The sequence below is a fragment of the Trachurus japonicus genome, chromosome 24 (assembly GCF_045865225.1).
Source record: "Trachurus japonicus isolate A0001 chromosome 24, Traja_1.0".
Lineage (NCBI taxonomy): Eukaryota > Metazoa > Chordata > Actinopteri > Carangiformes > Carangidae > Trachurus > Trachurus japonicus.
In genome coordinates this window covers 23,784,390-23,811,838 of record NC_140930.1, presented here as the reverse complement: position 1 = coordinate 23,811,838, position 27,449 = coordinate 23,784,390, and the positions used below count along the sequence as shown (strand labels likewise).

The 27,449-nt window shown below is 40.2% G+C and overlaps 1 protein-coding gene across 2 annotated transcripts in view; it reads left to right on the top strand.

Moving 5' to 3' along the window:
* nkain2 (sodium/potassium transporting ATPase interacting 2) overlaps nucleotides 1-27,449 on the top strand; it is a 117,720-nt gene that overhangs the window by 84,232 nt on the left and 6,039 nt on the right. For both annotated transcript variants that reach the window (XM_085770255.1, XM_085770256.1), the window contains one exon: nucleotides 20,928-20,988. In XM_085770255.1, coding sequence (XP_085626381.1) covers nucleotides 20,928-20,988 — 61 coding nt within the window. The remainder of the gene's footprint in view (nucleotides 1-20,927; nucleotides 20,989-27,449) is intronic.

The window sequence follows — 27,449 nt, the reverse complement described above, 5'->3', positions numbered from 1 at the left end:
TCCTGTTTATGTTTCTATGGTCAAGCTTCTGACCCACAGTTCAGCCTCAAACAGCCTAACTGTGACCTAACTCCATCAGCTGACAAGAAGTTAGCCAAAACGACCGGATCACTTACTTCTGCTTTAAATCTGTAGTTATTATGACATATAAAACGTAGGCGTACATTTACATAAACAATAGCCTATCAATCATACCCAAAAATAAACAAAATAAACCTGCAGCCTAAATTACTTTCGCTGCATCGATAGGGAAAGCGCCTGCTGCCATGTTGGATCAACAAGCTATCAACAAAGTCGCTTCGGTGCAGTGTTGCCAACTCCTCAGTAAGGAAAGTCCCTATTGGCTGTCGTAAAAGTCACTAGAAGTCCCTAAATGACGTCAGTACCGCCGGTGAGTGCTTTGGGACGGGGGCGGCCGGCTCACAGCGCCCGCTGCACATTGAAAAGAGCCATGATAACGTGCTTTCAGGTTCGAGTCTCCAAACCAGAAACATTTGTAACAACACCAGAAAAAGTCGCAAGATTTGTCGCTAGTCGCTTTTGACAAAAAAAGTCACCAAGAGGGTTTGAAAAGTTGCCAGGTTTAGCGAGAAAGTCGCCAAGTTGGCAACACTGCTTTGGTGTGTCATCCTTGTCTTGCTGCCCCCTCCCCCGTTGTGATTGGCTCCCTTGTTGAGAGAAAAATTGGGTCCATGGTTTCCAGGCTCACTTGCAGAGCGAATAAAATTGCGTGCAATGCAGCATGGGTATACCCAGGCTAGTCAGGAGCTAGCCCAGCTAGCATAAAAAAAGAGGCAGTGGAAACAGCTAGCTTAGCTTTCCAATGATAATTGATAAGCACAGGGGAGGAGCATTAGCCTACTGAGAGAAACAGATTATATGTCCACCGAAGGACAACATTTAGCCAGCTAGATATAACTGATAAAATCTACTGGTTCTGTTTTTGGTCATTTAGTGGAAGTAAGTTAGCAAACCATTGACTGTTTTTATACAGCTCATTTAGAGTCAACACTCTTTCAACAAAACAAACCTCTAAAGTCCACACGCTCTTTCGGCTCTACCAACTAGGCTAAATACTGCCAAACAGCCGCTTGGTTGAAACGCTAGAGCAGTCTGCTAAAAAGCCATGAAGTTAGCATGAATGTTTTTGTGTGGAGAGTAGTAATACACAGTTAAATTGTGTTATTTGTGTGCTTTGAAGTGAATTTTATCATTCAGTCAATATTTTATACAGTTACACTCATTGGGTTTAATGGGTTTTAAAGTGTATTACAGCTATGCCAACCTCTTAATCTGTTGCAACTGGTCAGTGGATAGCGGGGAACTTTGTAGCATGTGTTGTCGAGTTAAGCAAAGCATTGAGGCTCCATTAAGTGGATAATGTCGTACCCTCATTTACATAGAATAGCTGCATGAGAGACTCTAGCTCAGTATTTTTGCGTCTTGCTTTTTCTCTTATTCCACTGCTGCGAAAAACGATTTTGTTCTTTGTGTTTTCCTCTGCTTGTCTGTTACCTTCGCCCTCTGTATTTCTTCCTCTGCTGCACTGTCAAACTGTGATAATTAGCAGGATCAGAAGAGACAGCAGAGAGAGGAATAAAGAGTGGGAATGAAGGAGGCCTGTCACTTCTCATCCGACTTCTCTGTACTGCTGCTCTGCTTTTTTCTGGGTGTACACATACATATGAATATAGACGCATACGCAATAAACAAACCACTTGAATGTGGCTGCATGCATCATTACACCATTACAGACAGAGAGGCAGAGATCGGGAGTTTCAGTCTGCCTTCCTCTTTTATTTTTCATTCTGCATCTTCCTCCCTCACTTAGCATGACTGTCTCTCTCACCCACTCTCCACATGCACTCTCTCTATCTCTCTGTCAATCGATAGTGGTACTTATAGTGTGGCTGAGTGCCAAGCCACCACACAGCTGTACCACTGTCTCGCTGTAATTGGTGTGTGGAAAACTGTCATGCTTCATGAGCACACACTCAACAGTCTAACTGGTCCACTGGCTGACTGGCTGGCTGGTTTACTGTAATTGGTGGAAACACTGTCAGGGTGCTTAATAACATACATTCAACCAGTCGACTGGCTAACTAAGTGAGGGGTTAGGGTATGGTTGGGTACTTGGGTTAGGCCAGAAAGTGACTGTGGTGGTGTGCATAATTTTCTGGGTGTCTGGCTGGTTAACAGATGTCCTGCAGTGGAAGAGTTGGGACTGGTTGGCCAGTTGTTTTCCAGAAATCAAGGCACTTTTTAGTATTGTATGGAAGTCAAAACGGCCACTGAGGCACATCGTCAAGGACTGTGGAAAATGTTGTTGTTTGGCTGGGTGGTCAGTCGTGATGGACTGGCCCAACTGGCTCAGTGACTGTGAGCTGAATTGTCTTTACAGCATACTGAGTAGCAGACTCATATTTTGAACAAGTTCAGATCTGGTGGTGCACCATACAGTAGGATCTGAACTTCTTGTAGGTATTTTATTTTTCCTGCATGACTAAAGCCCTAATCGCACGGGATTAGTATTAGGCTACCTGGGGACGTCTGGTAATTTGTAAATGACCCCCCCACGTCTGTGTTTCTTGCGGTGCATTCGCACGGGATAAGTGAAGTCTGTATTTTTACTCGAATTTACTGACATTAAGGCTCCGATGACGTCAGAGCTGTGCACGTCGTAACATCCGCTGCTGTCACATCCATGTGCGAAGCAAATGTAAATAAAATGTCAAAGCAGCAACGTGACTTTGCAACAGTGCAGTTGTTGTCACAATAACGGGCCGTCATGGCATTTGTATTAAGCCTGTTGAAAGCCGCCGTCATCCGTCTCAATATCCTCCTAAATTTTGCTCTTTTTATGGATCTGAGCTGTTTCTTCAAATGGGTCTCCAGCACCGATACGAGCCTGTGTTTGCACCTAAAACACCTTCGAAAAATGCCGCTCATAATTTCCACCGCAGCCTCCATGTTTCAACCCGTACAGTAGCTATGGTTTCAACCGGGGAAGAAGTAGAAAAGGCGCGCAATAAAAACAACAAAAACAAAAAATGCCCCTCAATTACTAAGATGGAGATTCACACGGGACTAGTTTTACCATGGGATGTCGGTCTTTGGTGAAATATAGTAGGTAATTTGCGGGGGAATTTTTACTTTACAAATTACTGACATGGCGCATTCGCACGGGATTAAGATCACAGACGTCCTCCACAATTGTTACAAATTACCAGAGGTCCCCAGGTAAAACTAATCCCGTGCGAATAGGGCTATAGGAGCATTTATGTACTGTAAAAAGAAAATGAGCTTTCACACCCAGCTCCTTCAGGCAGCAGTCATGGTTACATGTTGAATTTATTCGCTGATGAACTGACTTGTTTTACTGCCTGACTGTTACAACAAATTACACAATGTTTTTGAAAAAAATTATTGTAGCAATCATATTTTATTTTTTGCTATTAACAAAGATTGCCATAATTATAAATGACATATCACTAAAGCAAAATCTAAGACGAGGGTTCCTGCTGGCTCAGTGGTCTAGAGTTCATGCCAGCAAGTAAATTAAGTGATTAACACAACTTGAGCCTGAGTAGAGGAACTAATCAGCAAAATCTCCTACTGTTGTCTTTGATAGGAGAGAAAACCTGCACACACTCCTCCAAGCCTTCCAATGCACACAGTCAAATAACCTTGACTATGACGTGTTATGGGTTCACATGAAGAAAATGATCATTAGCTATGCCTGCTTGTTTTCATGCTACACCTTTTATCAACACTGAGCAAGCTGACGGCGACAATGTGCTCTAATTGCCACCACTTTTAAATAAATACCCAACTCTACCAACACCCATAGTCAAATATATTGTGCGCCTAATTGCCTCGTGCCCTTGACATATTTCTGGTATAAAATCTAAAATGTTGAGATGGTTCTATAAAAATAACCCGTAGCCATCTGCCAGTATCAATTCTATTTAGTCTCAGTTATTGGGGTCACTAAAATGTTGACATAATTATATTGATTTAGTGTTGTCGTTTCTGTCATAGAAATACAGCAAAGGAAATAATATGTTGAATATTTTTAAGGGAAAAAAACAATGATTACAAAGATGGCAGTGGTTTTCGATGGTCACAAACAAAAGGAAACACTCTGGATTTGTGTGACTCAGTCTGTGATTTCATATGAAATCCACGTATACATGTTTATATAATGGTCATTTTCTAAATAATTCTTAGCAAAAGTGAGTGAAACTGTTTCTGGGGTTCCTCCTCATTCATCGTGTGCAAAGCAGGAAATTGAGTCATTAGCATATGAAGTGTTGTTTTTATTTTCGTTTTTATTGACTGAATTGAATGTGACATTGTTGTCGTTGACACCAGACAGTGATGTCAGGGTCAAATTGTATTCATGGAAGCAGCGCTGGGAACAGATAGGTTTTCATAGCTGTTGTTATTCAAAGATCAGAGAAGGGAAAGGAAAGAGAAAGAACAATGGCATGAGGATTTAATGTCAGTCAACCAAGGCAACCGCTGTGCTCTACAGCGCTAATCCCATATTTGATGAATAAGTAAAACCGCTCCTCTTTGATTGTCTTTTTTGTTTTGTTTTTTCAGATTAAGACAAATAACACTGAAATTCTTAAATCTATTAAACAAAAGTGTGCAACAAGCGACAGTAGATGTAAAATTGTTATGTATGAGAGCTGTGACATCAGATGAAAAAAAGTCATCCGTAGCGGGTGAGCGAGGTTGATACATTGGTACATTTTTACCTCATTTGTGATTCATTTATTGCTGCTGTAATATGCATGGAGTTTTATACTAGTATCAAATGGCACAAACAAATGTAGATGAAAATGATTAACAGCGATTTTTCAGTGCAGCTCTGTTTCACTGACAAAACATTCTCATCAAAAATGATTCACGGAGAGCACAGGGGGAAGACACCGGTGCAAAACATTTGACTGTAAGCAGCAACAACAGATTTAATCCAGTGGATGTGACACCTTCATCACAGCACAATTTATCTGCAGAGGGCCATGATGCAAAAAAATGGATTCTTTCATCTGAGATGAGCATGTTTTCATCACAGAGTCTTCATTAAAGGGATAGTTCACCCAAAATTCAAATTTCTCTATCTACTCACCCTCATGTCGACTAAGAGCTGTTTCAGAGTCCTCCGTCCCTTCTCTGAGTTACGGGGGGTCCGCGCAGCAGTAGTTATTTGTCCATATAATGGTTGTCAATGGATACCAACTTTCTTTGTCCAAAAAGACACACCAAAAAACATCCAAATACCTCCATGCAGCTCGTCTGTAATGTCCCTCTTGTATTGAAGCCCCGAAAGGCGAAATTGTTCCGCCGGTCAGTGCAAATCACGAGAGATTTGCACTGACACAGGAAGAGCAGTGAACTGAGACACTGGGAGCTTCCACTACAAACAAGCTTAAAATATAGACTTATTTAATTTTTTTTTGACCAATTTCTCATGTCGGGGCTTCAATACAAGAGGGACATTACAGACGAGCAGTATGGAGGTATTTGGATGTTTTTTGGTGTGTCTTTTTGGACGAAGAAAGTTGGTATCCATTGACAACCATTATATGGACAAATACTGCTGCGTGGACCCCCCAGTAACTCAGAGAAGGGACGGAGGACTCTGAAAATTCTCACAGCTCTTAGTTGACATGAGGGTGAGTAGATAATGAGTGAAATTTGAATTTTGGGTGAACTATCCCTTTAACGAGGACGGTTGAGGGGCTCAAGAAGAAGACAGTGGGACAGGAGTCATCATAACATCATCATCTGCTGAGATGTTGGCCGTGTATCAACCTGTGTGAGCTGATTCAGGTCTACAAGTTTCACAGACCTTGAGGGAGACGTTTCCGTGGCGTCAGCACTTTCTACTTTGATTGTTTTGGCAAAATGCAACCTCCCCTTCCTCCTTGGTGGAGGGCGGTCTGCGTCACTTGGTGACTGACCTATAGCCGACTTCCTCCGGCGTCTGTCCTTGCTCTTTTTCAAAGGTCTCCTCCCATGATGCTTTTCCTGAATTTTTTGGTCTGAGGCTATGCAGAACAGCGCAGGTTTTCCCTTCCTTATCGAACACCAGCTGTTTGACATTCAGCTAATTTCTCCCCGAGCTCCTTTCAAAACTTCCAGGTGTTCTCAGAATCTCTGCTAAGGGAGCGTTTAGGTCTTGATTATTGTAGGGGAGAATGATGATTCAGTTATCTTTTTCTACTTTAATGACATTACTTTTGCGCTTGGGTAATATAGTCCTACACTTTTATGGGCCTCTTGATCATTGTGGGCCCAGTGTTATCTGTAAGGTTTTTAGGAGAGTTTTTATCTGCATTATGACAGTAAAATCTACTAATAAACCTGCTAATGGATAAGTATAACAACACTTCAGGCTAAAAATTGTACTGTATTTACTTCATTTAATTATCTCTCATTTATTTGCAGTAACCTCTGTCATAGTGCTGTTTTTTTAATTGTTCATTTGTAGCCATGCTAGCAGTCCATTATATAGGTGACAAAAACACAATCATTAGGGCCGCGGGCAATCGCCCCGGGCACTGGTCCCAACAGCTATGAAATAGCTGCAGGGACCAGTGCCCGGGCGAAGCCCGGGCACTACTGTTATTGTGTGGATTTTTTCCTAGTTATTAGTGTGACTGCTGAAGCAGTCACACTATTGTTCTTCTGTTTGGCCATTTTCTTCCGCCTTTTTACGGTCTTCTTCTAGTCCTTCATACTTTGTGCTATTTCAACAATTCATATATCAAAACGTGCAGCTTCTTTTGAACTTTATCGGCATTACTTTTCTCTTTTTAACTATTTATACTTTTTCAAATATTTAACTTTTTCAGATTTTTTTCAGCTTTATAATGTGTGTGTATTGCGTCTAACGAGCAGAGCCAGAGTGGTGTCAGAGTGGAGAGAGGCAAAAAAACATTCTAGAGTTTTTCTGGCTAAACTGTCAGCATGGCCACAAATTAAACTCTAGACAAACTATTTTCTCCAGTTTTGTAGCCACACTTGTCTTCTGGCTAAAATTCTGGTCAAAAATGCAAAGAGACTTAGATAATAATTAGTGTGACTGCTGAAGCAGTCACACTATTGTTCTTCTGTTGGCCATTTTCTTCCGCCTTTTTTACGGTCTTCTTCTAGTCCTTCATACTTTGTGCTATTTCAACAATTCATATATCAAAACGTGCAGCTTTTTTTGAACTTTATCGGCATTACTTTTCTCTTTTTAACTATTTATACTTTTTCAAATATTTAACTTTTTCTGATTTTTTTCAGCTTTATAATGGGTGTGTATTGCGTCTAACGAGCAGAGCCAGAGTGGTGTCAGAGTGGAGAGAGGCAAAAAAAACATTTCTAGAGTTTTTCTGGCTAAACTGTCAGCACGGCCACAAATTAAACTCTAGACAAATTATTTTCTCCAGTTTTGTAGCCACACTTGTCTTCTGGCTAAAATTCTGGTCAAAAATGCAAAGAGACTTAGATAATAATTTAAAATATTTTTTAAATGCACCAGGGAGCTCTCTGCTCCCATTCAGCTAATGCATTTTTTTCACATCAGCAGGAGAAGGAGCTCAACTTTGTAACTTGCTGTTAAGTGCTTTTTAAATCATTTTAATTCACCAAAAATAGTCACAGGTCACAAAAAAGTCCTCTTCTTACTTGGTGTGGCTAATATATACTCATTTCTTTTTATTTTAAGCAACATTGAAAAATCTCACATTCATCAAAGTCTCAACCTCCCCTCTCTACAACTCCACTGTAGTGTAGGGGTTAGGGTGGATGTTTGCCAACCCCAAGGTCACTGGTTCGATTCCAAGGGAGGAACTCTTGTTATGTTATGTTGAATTCTGCTCTCCTCCACCGCCTTCAATTGGTTACAGGTGTTTGTTATCTCCTTGATTACTTGTACCAGTTTGCAGCACATCATCACATTACAATGAATGACAACAGTCTTGACAACAGTCTTGAAAGCAGTGTGCTCTCTGTAGCCGAGTGGCAGAGTAAAGGTTTAGTGATCATATGGTCATGGGTTCGATTCCTGCCTTAGTCTTTTCACTTCATTGCTTGACTTTTGATTCCAATTATTCAGCTGTCATTGGACAGTCTTTGATTCCTCATAGTATAAAGCTCATTGTAACTCAGGTTCTCTGTGGCCATATGGTTAGTGTGTTAGGTGTTGTGCTATTTCAACAATTCATATATCAAAACGTGCAGCTTTTTTTTTGAACTTTATCGGCATTACTTTTCTCTTTTTAACTATTTATACTTTTTCAAATATTTAACTTTTTCTGCAAATTAAACTCTAGACAAATTATTTTCTCCAGTTTTGTAGCCACACTTGTCTTCTGGCTAAAATTCTGGTCAAAAATGCAAAGAGACTTAGATAATAATTTTAAATATTTTTTAAATGCAGCCAGGGAGCTCTCTGCTCTCATTCAGCCCAATGCTGAGAATTCTCCACAACTCTGTCTGAAACATGCTTATGTCTGTGCTCTCTGTGGCGAAGTGGCAGAGTAAAGGTTTATTTGATCATGAGGTCTTGGGTTCGATTCCTTACTTTTTTTTTTAAGCAGAAGCCAGTGATCCTCTTATCAAAGGTTTTCTTTACCCTCACATACTGTCTCTGTCTGTAGCCTAGTGGTTAGCTGGCTGGTCTAGAGACCTGAAGGTTGCTGGTTCAAATCTTGCCTCAACAACAATTATAGTGAATGATTTTCCCCAGTTTGTCCTCTGTTGACTTCTGATAACTTGCTTCATGTTGAAACTGCTGCTCTCAGCCTGAAATTCACAGAAATTTTCATTCTAAGTCATTCAAGCTTGACTCTCAAGCTTTCTTGATGTTGACAGTGTGAAGATCATTAACAGACAACAGTCTCTACAACTGTGTGCGCACCGTGGCCTAGAGGCAGAGTGGAAGTCTAATGACCATGAGGTTGTGGGTTCGATTCCGGCCTTGGTCAAACATTTGTATGGTGATCACTGCTTGCACTATTTGCTAATTCTGCAACAGCGTTCAGTTGCTATCAGCAGTCACACCATTTCCATTCTTGGAAATGCTTTTTCTAGTTTTAAATATTTTTTAAATGCAGCCAGGGAGCTCTCTGCTCTCATTAAGCTCAATGCATTTTTTTCACATCAGCAGGAGAAGGAGCTCAACTTTGTAACTTGCTGTTAAGTGCTTTTTAATTCATTTGAATTCACCAAAAAATAGTCACAGGTTACAAAAAAGTCCTCTTCTTACTTGGTGTGGCTAATTTATATTAATTTATTTTTGTTTTAAGCATCATTGAAAAATCTCACATTCATCAAAGTCTCAACCTCTCTTCTTGACAACTCCTCTGTAGTGTAGGGGTTAGGGTAACTGCCTGCTAACCCTAAGGTCACTGGTTTCGAATCCAAGGGAAGAATTCTGTTATGTTATGTTGAATTCTGCTCTCCTCTCCCCGCCTTCAATTGGTTACAGGTGTTTGTTATCTCCTTGATTACTCGTACCAGTTTTGCAGCACATCATCACATTACAATGAATGACAACAGTCTTGAAAGCAGTGTGCTCTCTGTAGCCGAGTGGCAGAGTAAAGGATTAGTGATCATATGGTCACGGGTTCGATTCCTGCCTCAGTCATTTCACATCATTGCTTGACTATTGATTCCAATTATTCAGCTGTCATTGGACAGTCTTTGATTCCTCATAGTATAAAGCTCATTGTAACTCAGGTTCTCTGTGGCCATATGGTTAGTGTGTTAGGTGTTGTGCTATTTCAACAATTCATATATCAAAACGTGCAGCTTTTTTTTTAACTTTATCGGCGTTACTTTTCTCTCTTTTTAACTATTTATACTTTTTCAAATATTTAACTTTTTCTGCAAATTAAACTCTAGACAATTATTTTCTCCAGTTTTGTAGCCACACTTGTCTTCTGGCTAAAATTCTGGTCAAAAATGCAAAGAGACTTAGATAATAATTTTTAAATATTTTTTTAAATGCAGCCAGGGAGCTCTCTGCTCTCATTCAGCCCAATGCTGAGAATTCTCCACAACTCTGTCTGAAACATGCTTATGTCTGTGCTCTCTGTGGCGAAGTGGCAGAGTAAAGGTTTATTGATCATGAGGTCATGGGTTCGATTCCTTACTTTTTTTTTTAAGCAGAAGCCAGTGATCCTCTTATCAAAGGTTTTCTTTACCCCTCACATACTGTCTCTGTCTGTAGCCTAGTGGTTAGCTTGCTGGTCTGGAGACCTGAAGGTTGCTGGTTCAATTCTTGCCTCAACAACAATTACAGTGAATTATTTTCCCAGTTGTCCTCTGTTGACTTCTGATAACTTGCTTCATGTTGAAACTGCTGCTCTCAGCCTGAAATTCACAGAAATCATCAGAAGTCATTCAAGCTTGACTCTCAAGCTTTCTTGATGTTGACAGTGTGCAGATCATTAACAGACAACAGTCTCTGCAACTGTGTGTGCACCGTGGCCTAGAGGCAGAGTGGAAGTCTAATGACCATGAGGTTGTGGGTTCAATTCCGACCTTGGTCAAACATTTGTATGGTGATCACTGCTTGCACTATTTGCTAATTCTGCAACAGCGTTCAGTTGCTATCAGCAGTCACACCATTTCCATTCTTGGAAATGCTTTTTCTAGTTAGTGTGACTGCTGAAGCAGTCACACTATTGTTCTTCTGTTTGGCCATTTTCTTCCGCCTTTTTACGGTCTTCTTCTAGTCCTTCATACTTTGTGCTATTTCAACAATTCATATATCAAAACGTGCAGCTTTTTTTGAACTTTATCGGCTACATTTCTTTTCGGCATTTAACTTTTTTTTATACTTTTTAAAATATTTAACTTTTTCTGATTTTTTCAGCTTTATAATGTGTGTGTATTGCGTCTAACGAGCAGAGCCAGAGTGGTGTCAGAGTGGAGAGAGGCAAAAAAACATTCTAGAGTTTCTTTGGCTAAACTGTCAGCACGGCCACAAATTTAAACTCTAGACAAATTATTTTCTCCAGTTTTGTACACACCACTTGTCTTCTGGCTAAAATTCTGGTCAAAATGCAAAGAGACTTAGATAATATATTTAAAATATTTTTTAATGCAGCCAGGGGAGCTCTTGCTCTCATTCAGCTCAATGTATTTTTTTCACAGCAGCAGGAGAAGGAGCTCAACTTTGTAACTTGCTGTTAGGTGCTTTTTAATTCATTTTAATTCACCAAAAAATAGTCACAGGTCACAAAAAAGTCCTCTTCTTACTTGGTGTGGCTAATTTATACTATTACTCTTTATTTTAAACATCATTGAAAAAATCTCACATTCATCAAAGTCTCAATCATCTCTTCACCCACATCATCACTGTAGTGTAGGGTAGGTGGCGTTTGCCAACCCCAAGGTGGTACTGTTTTTATCCAAAAGACTGGTTCGATTCAAGTAAGTTGTCTGTTATGTTGAATCTCCTCCACCGCCTTCAATTGGTTACAGGTGTTTGTTATCTCCTTGATTACTCATACCAGTTTGCAGCACATCATCACATTACAATGAATGACAACAGTCTTGAAAGCAGTGTGCTCTCTGTAGCTGAGTGGCAGAGTAAAGGCTTAATGATCATAAGGTCATGGGTTCGATTCCTACCTCAGTCATTTTACATCATTGCTTGACTTTTGATTCCGATTATTCAGCTGTCATTGGACAAGTCTTTGATTCCTGATAGTATAAAGCTCATTGTAACTCAGGTTCTCTGCACATTTACAAGCTAATGTAACTTGAGTTCAGTGAGCTGAGCCCAGCCCGAACTCACAAGACGGGCAGGCTTGCAGGCCTAGATGTGGTGTTGCACAGATGTGACAGATGGACCAGTTTTCCTCATCATTAATCCTCATTATTATAGTAAATGAGGTTGCTCTTCAATATATTTCCAAATTTAAATAAAGGTTATAATAATAATTAAACCTGGGCTATCATCCTATCCTTCCTCGTTCATGTTGTGAGGACAGGACAAAGTCTCTTGGACATGAGAGGTGGGCAGGTGCTTCTCTTGCACTCCTTCACTCACCCACTCTTGATTGGCATATAAATGAATGTTAAATGAAAATAAAAACTAGTTTGGAAATAATACATACCGTACATGCAAAAAATGCGAAATTTAAATAATATAGGTTAATATAAAGTATTTTTCTATTCTATAGTGACTACAGCTGGCCAAAATTGGCCCCCAGCTTATCATGCCACACCTGTCATGTCTTAGATGTTATGAGTATTTCATGATACAATGTAGCCTAATAGTCTATATTGTTTGTGTCCTAGGGTGTCCTCAACTCAGAATTGTGTTTATGCTGAATAGAAACTTCAAGTATTCATTGTGTGACCATGATATGATTACTTGTTTTGCAAAACATCAACAAGACATTATAACATCTGAACTGTTTATGATAGAGACGAGCTGTAAACATCATCTGAATTGTGAGATTATCTACTTTCCCAGGCTCCTTGAGTGGTGCCTCTATGACAAGGGACCGGGTGCGTGTAATCATGTGGTGCAGGAACAGATGCAGAAATTTTTCTGGTCTTCCATTTTTTTTTAACAGATTGGCTATTTTACAATATACAGTCTGTCACAAAAGTTCTTCATATGGCTCAGAGTTGAAAGGCTTGGCAGCTCGGTGTAGCTGTCAAGGTATAATAGTATAGCTCACCTGGTAGAGCAGCTTGCACTGTGAGCAAGGACTATGCTCCAGTCTGGGATCAAAATCCCAGTGGAGAGTTTTTACACTAAATGCGCTGAATCTGTAATTTATACAATGTCCAGCGTCAGCAACCGGGGGGTGGGGTGCGAGGAGGTGGCTGGGCGGGTGCAAAACAGTGCAGTCTCCGCCCACCCCCCAGAGGTGAATTGCTAATGTGCATGGCTAATGAGCCTGTTTTTAAAATGGCCGAAAAGGGTCGGGGAGTGAGACTTTAAGCATCATTGAAAAATCTCACATTCATCAAAGTCTCAACCTCTACTTCATTGGAAGTGTTGGAATGGCCTAGTGGATAAGGTTCCTGCCAACCAATCACAAGGTCACAGGTTCAAAACCCACCTGAGCAGTCTTGTTAGTGTCAGCCACTTTGACCTTTAACAATACCACTTGGTCTGGTCACAAGATCAAACTTGATAATGCATATGCGCCCCCACCTATTCTCTTTACCTCTTTCAATCTTGGTTTATGTTAACATTTTTCTTGTTTATACCACTGCACTAAGATTGATTTGCACTGGAACTACAGCTTTGGGCTAGTTAACTTCAGAGTGAGACAGAGTGCAGTTCATCAACAGACAACAGTCTCTGCAACTGTGTATACACGGTGGGCCTAGAGGCAGAGTGAAAGTTCTGCTGATCATGAGGTTGTGGGTTCGATACCTACCTTGGGCAACCATTTGTATGGTGATCAACTGCTTGCACTATTTGCTAATTCTGCAACAGCGTTCAGCTGCTTTCAGCAGTCACACGCATATTTCCATCAGGAAATGGATACTTTATCTAGTTATTTTTCCACTTCCGGCCAGATTTCGATTCCGCTACTAGTCCTGCAACTCGAAGAGTTGCAGGACATAATATATATCAAAACGTGCGTCTTGATCGGGATCGCTGTGCTATTACTTTTTCTCAACAGTTTACGAATTTTTCGCGACGTAGTCACGAAAAAACTGCGCAAAAAATTTTGCATGTAAGTCAATGGGACGGGCGGAAAAAAAAGAGCGAAAAAGACCAATCATTGGAGTTTAACAAACGTCTACTGCTCAGAGCATACTTTCACCTAGAGACTCCATTTAAACTTTAAACAGTAGACACAAGTCTTGTGTATTGTCGTATTACTCCACGTTTTGATAGGTCATATAGTTTTTGATCAATCCCTGATCAATGACCATGATCATTTTTTGGAGAAATTATGAGTTTATAATGGGTGTGTATTGCATGGAATGTTCGTGTCAGAGTGCGTGACATCATCGGTTAGAGTGGGAGAGAGTGAAGAAACATTCTGTATTTTTTCTGGATAAACTGTCAGCACGGCCACAATTTACACTCTACAGACATAATTTTTTCAGAATTTGTAAGACAAACTTGTTATCTCTCATGTCATGTGCTCAAAATATCAGAGAGACTTACAGAATTGACAGAATCAGCCTCTGAGTGCGGCCACGTCTGTCTCTGCTCCTCATTGAGTCCAATACAAATATTTTCTGAGAGGAGCAGAACGGCCTGATGTTTTAAAACTGCCAGCGTCGCCAAAATATTTACTGTAGAAACACCAAATCGTACCGAAATTTTCATTAAGTCCTTAGAGCAACGTTGATCTGTGTTTTGTTCTGATAGGAGTTACCGTTTTGTCATGCTAAGCCTAATTGTGAGACCGGTTTAGAGGCAGAAAATGGCTGTTTTTCTCCACGTTTCTGTCTGTCTCAGCCTGCGGGGGCCCCTATCGCCGTGGTAACCTCTTTGATCCTCAGGCCAGAGCTCGATAACTTCATAAACAATCACCTGGCGCTCGTTTAAATGTTATAAACACAGACACAGCTAAATCAGACTGACACAGGATGCAGCTACTAACTAACTATGTGACAAGTCAGTCACACACACACACACACAGACTCTAGAGCCAGCTTCATGTGATTACAGTCACACACACACACACACACACACACACACACTAGGGATGGGAATCGAAAACCGGTTCCTCTTCGGAACCGGTTCCAACTTGGATCAATTCTTGGAATCGTGTGCGTGTCTGCTTTAACGATTCCCTTATCGATTCCGTTTGGTTCAGAAACTCGCGCATTAATTGATTAATGACGTTACGTAACGTTCCGTTAAAATCAATCTTCATTATAAATGAGGGTGCTTAGTGTTTATATCCACACGTCACCGTTTGTTCTCACAAAATAAAGTTAGTGGCGTGTCTGCGTGGAGCGGAGCTGCTGACAGATGCAGCTGACAGTGACGTTTCCTCATCACTAACCTGTGAGCCAGAGCCACCCTCCGGTCCTCCCTCCCTCACGTCGTGAGGACAGGTCAACGTCTCCTGAACAGGCTACATGTCTATTCTTTCTGTTTTTCTCTCTTCATTCTAATCACTTCCTTTCAGGTTTTGCTCGTAGCCACGTGAAACGGTAGCTGCGCCCTGTGTCTTTTCTCTGGCGCGCTCTCTCTCTTTCGCTCGCTCACTCCGCATAAAAACGAACGTTATGAAAACAATAACCTACAGATGCATAAAAACCATGTAATGGAAACATTGTTAAATTCCTCCTGTGAGCACAGCTGTCCCACAGCCACAGTGGTCTAGTGTTAACCTGTCCAGGCAGGTCGGTCCTGTCAACTTTTTTAATGTCAGAGCCATTTATGCAGTGTTTTCAACCTTGGGGTTGGGACCCCATGTGGGGACGCCTGGAATTCAAATGGGATCGCCTTAAATGTCTAGTAATTGATTAAAAATAAATAAATAAACTAATTATTTTTCACAATCTTAAACAACTATATTCTTGATATATTCACTTTTTTGAATAAATCAAGATAAAATAAAATGCAGCATATACAAATATCTGAGCTTGCTCATCTTGAATGAGGGTCACCAGAAATTTGTGATGTCAAAAGGTTGGGAACCACTGCATTAATGCAAACAAACCCATTTCTCTTTTATTCCCTCACCCAATGAGAATCGATAAGAGAATCGATAAGGAATCGAATCGATAAGCAATATCGATAATGGAATCGGAATCGCTAAATTCTTATCAATACCCATCCCTAACACACACACACACACACACACACACACCTTCATGTGATTAAAACACAGTTAACGTGCAACAGAATTTAAACTTAAACCATGATTTAATCTGGTTTTAAAGTTAAACCTTGTTGGTGTCTCACACACACACACACACACACACACACACACACACACACACACACACACACACACACACACACACACACACACACACAGTTAACCTAATGTGGTTACAGCTCCTCCATATCAGTGCTTATAGAAAGATGATCATGTGTCTGTCTGATCAGCTCTGTCTTGCGCTTAAGATCGTGGGTTTGATTCCCATGTTGACAGAGATGGCACAACCCGCAGTAGCTCCCGTGGCCCATTCAAAATTTCCCGAGAGGAAATTTTCTAGTTAACACTTACAATTACACCTATGCACATGACAGTTACTGTAGGTGAGTGAAACACACTATTTCATTTCCATTTCACCCTCTTAGTAGACTTCATTCATGTTATCAGAGGTTATAACAGGGAGAAATGGGAGCCACAATCTCACTTCCCAAGAACCTATGAACTTCAGAGTTAAACATTCAAACCCAGGCACTGTCCCTGGGTATACATTGGAAAAAAAAGTGGGAAACCTGAGTGTGTATCTGCAGTGCAATAATAAGCTGCTTCTCAGTTATCATCATTGCAACACTTATTCAGAACATTCTGTTCAAGCTCTGAAGGAGAAGGATGTTACAGTCGACAATGGAGGAGAGGAGAGGAGAGAACATGGACGTTTGACAGTTTATTACCCAAACCATTACTCTCCACTTCCTCTAAGATAATGTCACTTGGTTTTGCTGACTTGCTGTTGCATAATTATCTACATTTGCTGTGTTTACCATGGCAACAAGACCCAGCTGAACAGTGTGAAACAGAATAAAGCCTCGCCTCCTGGAACAGTGTGTGACACCGCGCACACTAAAGCCCATAGAAACGGTGTCTGCTCTGAAGGAGGCACAAGCCTCTGCGAGGTGAAGTGGTGAAGTTGTACAAGTTATTGCTTGTTAGGCCGATCAGGTCAGGAAGTCCATGCTGAAGTGGCGCTTGTTTTCATTTTCACCCATCACACTGTACATCCTTCAGGTTTTGCACAGACAAAATGAAATAAGGGACCAGTGTCAGTCTGAAGAACTGGAGAGCTGTTGAATTCATTTATCTGGATGCAGACAGAAGAAGCCAGGGAAGAAATATTTTGTATAACAAATACTTTTTCATTTTATCCCTCCACACACAAACTGTCAGTCTTATTGTTACCACTGTGTAGCTATTAACCGCTCATTAACTCCTCAAAAATTCAAATTTGCAGTTGAATGATTTGAAATAATTAAAATAATGGGGAAAAAAAGTTTAGCTACTTTTTTTTGTAAACTATTTTTATTAATGTTATACCAACAGTACCGACAGTACATGTGTCTGAATGTCTCTATACATTTGGGCATACTGTACTGTACATGCAAATGGTGCATAATGTCCTATAGAAACAAAAAAAAAATCCTCATTTTAGAAAAATAGAGACATGCAGATATTTATGTCTGTATTTTACCACCAACCCCACTCAGACAGTTGTCACACAAACCCCCTCACACACACATCCCATTGTCAGCAATTCACCACATAGTACATGAACCCTTCCCTTCCCGGTGAGTGATCTGCACCCCCCGTTTTATAGGCAAGATTCCTCACAGCTGTGATGGCCTCTGACCAAGATTTTAAGAGCAGCTGTAGGGTTCACATATCTATCAGGAGGTGCCACCAATGATGTAATAATAAAGTATGTGGTGGTTTCCACTGTACTGCCAACATTGTCTTAGTAGCAGTGAAGTTGGAAAGCCAAATTCTTTTTTCATGTATGAGAATTAATTTATCATTCAGCAAAGTACATAGCAACATGGAAGCTCCTTATTAAGAATTTTAGAGAAGGATTTGACGCCTTAACAGCTGTACTCTAGGCTAGACATTCCCAAAACATATACGTAAAGGTACCTACAGTAAGCAGCATTGGGTACACGTACAATGATTCCAACTTCTGGAGGAGTAAAATAAGCTCTGAACCATTTTTAGATGTATGGTTTGGTGATTATGAATTTTTGAAGCATGAGTGATATTACTGTATCCACACACATGCTATTTCAGAAGAGATAAAATCATAGTCATTCTGCCAAGATGTTTGAATTGCCATTGGTTTGTTTGTAAGATGCCCGCAGTGTTTGAACACACAAAGCTGATACAGTTGTTTTCAAGTCAGTTGAGATCCATGTCAAGTTGAAAGCAGGTGAGCTGTTCAGTTCATTTTTTACCAAACAAACCTCAACGGCCTTAAACGGCATATTCTTTCCTCACGTCACTTTGCAGTGATGGAATAAACAGAATGCTGCGACCTTCAGTCATTGTTAGTAAAATAGAATAGAGAAGAAAACATGGAGCTTCAAAGAGAATGTCATTTGAGTACAGCACGAGATGTGGATGGATGTTTAGAATAACCTGTTCCTAGAGGTTTTATTTTTTACTATAGATATAAAATATGATTTTTATCCAAATACTAAAATTCAGCGGTCATGAACAATATGGTCCAAATATAACTCCACAAACAAACCTGACTCAGACCCAGAACTTCAGTAATGAATATGACAAAGGAGCAAACACGTCATAGTGGTGCACCCTGGTTATCCAGAGAAGATATAATCAGGGTTATTGTAAACAGGATATTATGCTTATACAGCAACACCAAAACACAGTACTTGAGTATCCAGAATATTAACAGGATATTGATGTGCAGAGAAACGCACTCTGTCACAACTGATCAAATGTTCTCTATTGCAGCATGGGCACGGCTCTCTGCACTCTGTTCAGTGGTGCTAACAAAACTGCACCCAGAAGTCATTTTCAGAGGCAATGAGGCCGGAGACGACAGAGCGCGCTCCGGATCAGCTTTCACTCCATGTGACAGAAAAGTCCTCCGCTCTTGAAAGTCTTTTAAACAACATTTTGACTTTGTGACATCTAAAGTCTCCTTTAAAATGAACGCTAATAATAAATCATTGTAGCCGGAGTGGCAGCAGACAGGGGGAGGCAGTCAGTGGCTCGAGCGAGGTCGTGTTAATCTTTCAAAATAAAGGTATTCTACTTAACTCCTGGCAGTGATGGTGACAACCGAGACTTTGCGGCCGGTTACGTCTCGGAGCTGTGGTAATTTTTCAAGGCGTTTCTGCTACATAAAGCCTCCTATGTTATCCAAATTGATTTTCTCATCACCGTTGATCCCGACGCTGATACTGGCAGCATTGTCTACTCCAGCAGCGTTGGCTCAGCTTAAAGTAAATTCATCCCCCACTGAGCAAAACACTATATTTGTATGACTCATTTACTTGTCAGAGACAGGAGAGGAGAGAGACGGAGAGAAATAAAGAGAAGGTGGAGGAAGGAAACGGGGGTGTGGGGGGGAGAGAGGGAGCAGGAAGCTGGAAGGAAACAGCGAGTAAGGGGAGGGTGTATGAGAAAAGGATGAAGGAGAGAGGAGCTCTGGGAGCTGAACATTATTTAGACTAAATGAGGTCAAGACCTTGAGATATACGCTGAATTTCAAATGTAGCTGCTCACATTTGCAGCTTGCTGTGTGTTTACGTGCCCGTGTGTGTGTGTTAGTGTAGTCAATAGAATACCAACCAGGTCAATGTCATTTTTGCTACACTTAAAACCTTATTTGAACAATAATGCTGCTTATTTGTTGAGAAAAAACACATGTAGCTTTACAGTACCTCCGCCTCCGTCTGCCCGTAGCTTCTTCTCTTCATTTCTTTTCTTTCTCTTCCTCTCTTATCACTGCACGGTAATAAGGTCACTAAAATGCTGACCCTAAGTTGACCGCACCCTCTCGCAGCTTTGCTCCAACGAGCTACCGCCCATCAGTTGCCTTGGAAACAGTCAGCCAGTGAGAGAGATCAGAGAGCAAAGGTGTCTTGCTAATGTGGTCTGCTGTACCCCTGTCTAAACACTATGCCCAAATACACACACATTCATTGCTCTTTTTGTGCAGCTGTCATTGTTTTCAGGTTTATTATGAATGGCCTCAAACAGAAGGGATCGAACAATTTGAGGTACACATCTATATTGCGTACAGGCTCAGACAACAACACACTGTCACCGTGGGTCGCACTGGGTTTCATTTTGATGATGGTGACAAATACAGAACGATCTGTCCTGTCACCGTGGGAACCAAAGAGCTGTGATTGAAGGAGGTGAAGAATTCAATTTCAGCGATCACAGTCTCAACTTATGTAACTTTTCTATGTATGTATCCTGTACATTACAACAATGTCCAGCTCTGAAAACATAACCATGTGGCTGTCAGTGAAAACGCTAGACACTCAGTGTGCATGGGCTTGTTTTGATTTCCTTGTGGGGATTTAAACCTGCATGACTCACTAACCCGGATGTGTGTCACTGTGGAAACAAAAATAGAGGTCCTCATGGAGAGATAGAGGCTTTTAGAGGGTAAAGGTTTGGTCTTTGGGTTTAGATGTGGGTTAGGTTTTTAATTGTCATGGTTAATGTTAGGAAAGAAACTAGGGAAATAAGCGTCCACATGGGTATAGTGAAACTTTGTTTGCGTTTGTGTGTGTGTGTGTGTGTGTGTGTGTGAAGCCACTGATTCAAGTGCTCTATATTTTGGAGTAGACACTATGCTGCTCTGCTCCACTTACATCAAAAAACTGTTTTCTCTGCTGTGCTATCTATCTATCTATCTATCTATCTATCTATCTATCTATCTATCTATCTATCTATCTATCTATCTATCTATCTATCTATCTATCTATCTATCTATCTATCTATCTATCTATCTATCTATCTATCATCTATCTATCTATCATCTATCTATCTATCTATCTATCGTTCTATCGTTCTATCTATCGTTCTATCGTTCTATCTATCGTTCTCTCTATCGTTCTATCTATCTATCGTTCCATCTATCGTTCTATCTATCGTTCTATCTATCTATCGTTCTATCTATCTATCGTTTTATCGTTCTATCTATCTATCTACCGTTCTATCTATCGTTCTATCTATCTATCGTTCTATCTATCGTTCTAAATGTATGTTTTTTTCTCTCTCTAGTTGGTGGGGTTTATCTACGCCTGCTACGTGGTCAAGCTCATTTCTGAAGAAGAGGATAGCTGTAAGTACCCAGTCAAACACAAACACTTACATACTGTACAGGAACATATACACACATTTTTCAAATCACCCAAATTATAATGATAATTACTACTAAGAATAATATGTTTATATACCCTGTTGTAAAACCTTCTGACATGAAATGACTGTTTGCTAAGCTGCACCACCGTTTCTGTGTCTGTCAGGCTTTCTGTTCCACCGACACGTCTAGTAGTCGTTTTTTGAAACAATGGGTCCTTGATTTCAGCCTGAGGTAGAAAAAAGACAAAAGTCTCATTTCTAGCCCAAATCACTGGATAGCTGTTGGCAGACTTTATTAGCTCTAGCTAGCTATAAGCTAATGTAAAGCACCATGTGTTGAATGACTTTTTAGTTCCAGTGGATTTTTTTTTTTTTTTACAACAAGATACATAAAAGGTCTTTCATCTGTGTTAGAACAGACACAGTCATGTTTTGTTGTATAAAGGCACAGAGATTAAATTTCATATTACGTAACATGACACTGTCTGGCTGATTATCTCTTTTACTTTTTGTTATCTTCAAACAGCGTGTTTTCACTTTTACTGTTACAGGACCAAAGGCATTAGGGCTGAGGAACAACAAATGTCTTTGGGAAAAGTCGTCCTATTTATACAAACTGTTGTTTTCTGGAGTTTGAACACAGGGCTGACAGCTAACGTTACAAACACACATTATATCCAGGAGCTTGTAAACAAACAATGGTGTGCTTCTTGAGTATAGTGCTTTTTTACAGTAACGAAACCTGTCACACTACAAACTATGGTACTTTTAATAATACATTAAATAGTTTGCACCTTGGCCTTCATTATTACTGTATAACAGCAAGCTAACAGTTGCAGATAATGTCTAAATATACTGTTTAATCCATTCTGTAGACATTTGTCCTTGGTGTGTGGATTTTGAAATTAAAAAACAGAACAAAAAAACACCACCATCGAGACATAAAATGACCAGTGATGCTCTTATTGTTGCTCCATGCACACCACTTCAACATGTGGAGAAATCCAAAGCTCAGACTTGCATTACTCAGTTGTGGCTGCTAAGCTATGACTGGGAAATCCCTCTTTGGTGAGGTTTAGTGAATGAAGTTGGAATTTATATGTAGCCTAGGTCTTAGAGGTTTAAGTTCATGTGACTGGTGCTTCCGAGTTCAGAATAAAACAACAGGTTTGAATGAACCGAGGGCTTTTACTGCTGCTTGGACAGAAAGCCAGTGTGAAACTTGAAGCTTCTAGTCACAGCTGCACTCATTCACAGTAAGACATGAGAATGAAAGAGTGGCTTATTGAGAGACAAACTGAACCACTATTAAGCAACAAGACAAAAAAACAAAGAATGGAGACTCAAAGAGCAAGCAAAGACACTCACACATCCATTCACGCATCATTTATCTTTATTCAGTCCTTTGAGCTCATCACTACAACCATGTTGATTAGGAAGTTTGTAATTTGTAGTTTAAAAGGCAACATTAACTATCATTGAGTAAGCATTTTGACAGTGTAAATGAATTGCATTTGAAGAGTAATACCAGTAAGCGCGAGGAAAATGAGGCAAATCAGTATGTTAATTGTGTGATTGTTGTGTTTTAAATGCAGCGCATCCCTGTGAGCATTAACTCGAATGAGCCCATTTACCTGAGCCCATCGCTTTAGTTATTCCATTAAAGCAGATGCAGCTGTTCCACACAAGGATCAATACCTAAGCATGTCTTATTCAACACTGGATTGAGGATGCTGTTTGCTAACACATAAATATTGATAGGTAATAAATTCAGGCTGGATCAGTGGAAATGGTTTGAAGTGCTGAGTGTAGACAAGTCGTCCTGCTTCCCCTCTGCATTAAGCAGACTGGGGATTGAGATTGGCAGGGTAATGTCTTTTTTTTTTACAGTTTTTCTCAGTCGCTTTGGTGCTTTTCTCACATCACTCTTAACATTTGCACAACAGTTAGTGCATTTCTCAGAACAATTATCACAAACTGCAAAACCTAGTGGATGACCTGCAAAAGCGCGTCACTTGCTCAAAATGGATTGTCCATCCCTCAAAAGCAAGTACTCATGTCAATGAAACTGTCAGTGTCGTCAAAATGAGAAGTCCTGACACCATCGTTTATGAACAAGATAGTCAAATGGCTTTGTCATGTTTTCATTAGGACACTTTATTCTCTAAGTGTTTTCCAATGCAAAAAGTGATGATACTACCTGAAAATGCTCAAGACAGCACTATACACTACTTGTAGCCATGTGAAAACTACAGTAAAGTTACACATTACTGTATTTAGTGGAGATACTGAATATGTATGTTTCACATTTCTACTGCATATGCTCTTTGCAATTCTGATTTGTTCACAGCATTGTTCAAAGGAAAAATACACTACAGTCATCTACAACAAACATATAGTAACTGAACCTATAGAGTACTGTAAATCATTCCTGCACATCCAGACGTTCCAGTCACATTTTCATCTACATCACTCTGTCAATTGTAGCGATTGAAACAGATTCAATCTTCCCAAAGATACAGTAATGTCATCCTTACATTGTATCTCTTTCAACCTTATGCCATTGTTTGTAATGGGCTCAGTCTCTTCCACCTCTGTGAGGTTGTCTTGTAATCCTATGTGATGCAGAGTAAAATTACAGTAATGTACAGTACATGTAGGCTACTGCATCAACCATTATTACTGTAGTGTACAATACTGTAAAAGTGCTTCCTACTTGTAAAATGCTGTAGTACAGTACCGTACTGTAAAGATGGGAAATCTTTACTGTGGTTGCTGTAATACATTACAACACAGTAAATCTGTTCTCTAGTGAAGCTGTAAGTCTAAATGTAAATGTAAAAAAGTTCTTGTCCCACTGTATCTTACAGTAATGCCTGACACAATGACAGCAGTGCAGATTGTTTAGTGCTGAATTACTGTCCAATACCATACATACCTATTGTTCCTTACTGTAAATGTTTGAATAATTGAATTCACAGTGCTTCTCCCAAAATTTAAAACTAGTTTGACAGATTTTGAAAACTAGTTCAAGAATTTTGTATGTAATGACTCAAGCAATGAAATGAGGACTATTAGTTTTATAGGGAAAGACTATTCAGCGTTCAAAAGTGTAGTTCATTTTGACTGACATGACATAAACAAACGATAATGTTGTAAAACAGCAGAGAATTGTATGAGAGCAACTGATACATGTCCAAAAGCATTTGCAATTTGTTCAGAGGAAGGAGAAACTGCTACTATGATGTGGACAAATGACTACATGTTGTGGAGGTTGAACTAATAGTTATGAGAACTTTCATTCTGATCTGAGAATAGCACCAAAGCGACTGAGAAAAACTGTAACAGTAGCTGTTATGAGACTGAAGGTGAACACTTGATGCCAGACCTGCTACTGTTTCTACAGACTCTTCATGTGATAAACAACCTCTGTGTTCAACGAGGTCACAGTTAAATATTGAATCATCTGACTGTTAGAATCAAAGAGCAGTTCAGAGTCCCATTTTTATGGAGGATAATTAAGTTTCAGGGGTTATTTTGAGATTTGAATTTTTAACACTGCGATTTATAATGAGCTTTGATGACAGGAAACCTAAAATGCCACTTGTTCCGTGTCTGAATAATTGATGTCTAACAGTTATTTGGCTTTCTGCTTAACTGCTGTCTTTTGGTTGTTTCACTATTGTGTTTTCCCTCAAATATAAAGTGGATGGAGTTTATTTGGAAAAAGGTGATAACACCATTTGCCCTATTTCCATGCACCATGCAGTGTAGCAGCATTTGAACCAGAACCTAATGGCGGTTGTGTTGCCCGCTCTGTCAAACTGTTAATGAATAATAACTGAGAACTTGAATGTTTAATATTTTTAAGAAAACCAACAATATGAAACCAAGTTCTCAGGCTAATTCCAGCTCCATACACCATCAGCTGACCATCTGATCATCCAGTTTTTATTGAATGTGGAGTGTGGGGCTGCAGAGTTCAGCCTGGACAGGTCGCCAGTCCATCATGGGAGGAACACACTGACCAACACATTGAACTCACATCAAGATGAAGGCAGCTCAGAGATTCCATCCACTTAAACCGTGTCTGTGAGCTGTCTGTGGGAGGAAAAAAAAGAACAGACGGAGGGAACCCACACAGACACAGGGAAGACATCCACACTCCACACAGATGAGCGATAATAAGCTACATGAGTCATTTTCACACTGCTTCTCCTGGGACAAATGTTATCAGAAGGAATCAGAGCTCAGATTGAGGTTTCGGGCCACTAATAAGGCTTAATGAATATGTACACGATGGCGCCGTCGTGTCACATGCTACATTTTCACATAGGGAAAAAGATCATTTTCTCCATAATAATTCTGGGATCCATTGTAATAATTATGTTGCCGAGCCTTAAGTCCTGGATGTGACTGTGGAAAGCGCTGCGCAATAATGCAGTCTGGGAGACTAAACTATAATCAGGGAGCTTAGTAGGGAAAAGCGCCTTGGGTGAAGACGCTAATACTCACAGAGGACCAATGAAGATTTTGAGTTGCTGAGAAAGCTAATTACTCTGATAATTATTCTGTGCATGTGTGAGTATGTGTGTGTGTGGTTGTGTGTGTGTGTGCGTGTGTGTGTGTGTGTGTCTGTCTCGAGTTATCTGTCTCGCAGCTACTCAGATGTGTCAGACAGATTCTTATCAAACACACTCGTAAACATAGGAATAGCACACAAACACACACACACACACACACACACACACACACACACACCTTAAAGGGATAGTTCAACATTATGTCAAATTGGCCCATTGCCATAACCCCTATAGTCATAGCAGTAGGTTCGTTACCTTTAATTGTCGGTGCAAGCTATTTTTATATCGGCGGAGCAGAGCCGTGAGCTGCTCAGAGCTACGCTACGGAGGCTCATGGGATTTCTTGGTTTCCCTCATCAAACTCATCAAATACACAATCCAACAACTCCACAACGCTCTGGTGGACAAGTTGTGAGCTGCACATTCACCACGCTATGAGATAATAACGAACGTTACCAGACAGAGTTGTTTTAGAGGAAAATTCATGCAAAACCGCTGATGCGCGTTGCCTTCAGGGACAGTTTTTCATCAAGCAGTCTCTGCATTTACCTCTAAAACAACTATACAGGGATTATGGCAATGGACCAATTTGACAAAATGTTGAAATAGCCCTTTAAGATTACGGAAATAGTCTCTTTGTATGATGTTATTTAGATCTTTCGTCAATAACAAACATTTTTAAGTAAAAAAAAACAACTTATGACCCCAATAATGTAAAATAATTGCACTGTAAAAATGTAGGAAATCTCACCTTTACGATTTGCAGCTTGTGTCCAGTGAACCCTTAACAGCTTCACAAGAGGCTTGTTCATGTTTTTACGTGCTCATTGGTCAGTCCTGGGCCTTTTGAATAACGTATCTGAATTTTTAAATTGGGCCACTACAGCGTGATAGGCAGCACGCTGGCAGGGTGAGGGGTTCCATTTCCTCCCGTGTTCAAAGGGTCGTGCATGGTGAAAACTCTGCTCAGAATATTTGACTGCAGCATGAATCAGCAGGAAAAACCTCACCGTTCACACCAGGCCATTCTTCCACAAAAGGATCAACACAAAGAAGGAGCGCATCAAACACATAGGCAATGGCTCCGCATTGTCTGTCTGAACGACAATAATGAGCTGAATGATCATAAAATATCACCATATTGCAGCAGTCCTGGAAAACTGCTGATAGACAAAGAAGATCATCTGTTGTCCCGTTGCGTAGTATAATCAAAATTTCACATGCATACATTAAGGGGATTAAGGGAGAAGTGAGAAAAAGATGTGGTGACTTGTAGAAGATTGTTTTACAAAATCCGGCAGAATTGAAAGAATGACAAAGGTATGTGAGGACACATAGCTTTACAGATAGACTTAAATACACCTTGAAAACCTTAATGCGACAACAAAAAGAAAGTAAATCAAAATTTCTACACCTTTAAAAATGTCTCTTCAGCTGAATGACTGCAGTTTTTTATTAAAAGAATTGTTCAGTATTTAAGCAGTTGTGTTAATTAGATTTTTTTTTACTGATGAAGCCAAGGCCAAGCTGGATGTGATGTGAGCGTGGTGGCTGGGGGAAGTGATGAGTCTCATTTTGTTGTACATGTTAACAGATTGGAGCAAACTGCTGCCTGTGTGATGTACATTTGACCTGTGAATCACACTTTGATCCAGAAACCCGTCTCTCGCCTCTCCACACTCATGTCCCAGTAGAAATGATTGACACAGACTAGTAACATAAAGGAGAACGGATAGAGTCCACCATAGTTGTCTATGTGTGGGCTGAATCTGAATATGACACTGACATGAAAAAACCAAAACATTTAGCAGCTGCACTGGTACTTGATTGATGTTTTCAGTCAAAAATAAAGTGGAAA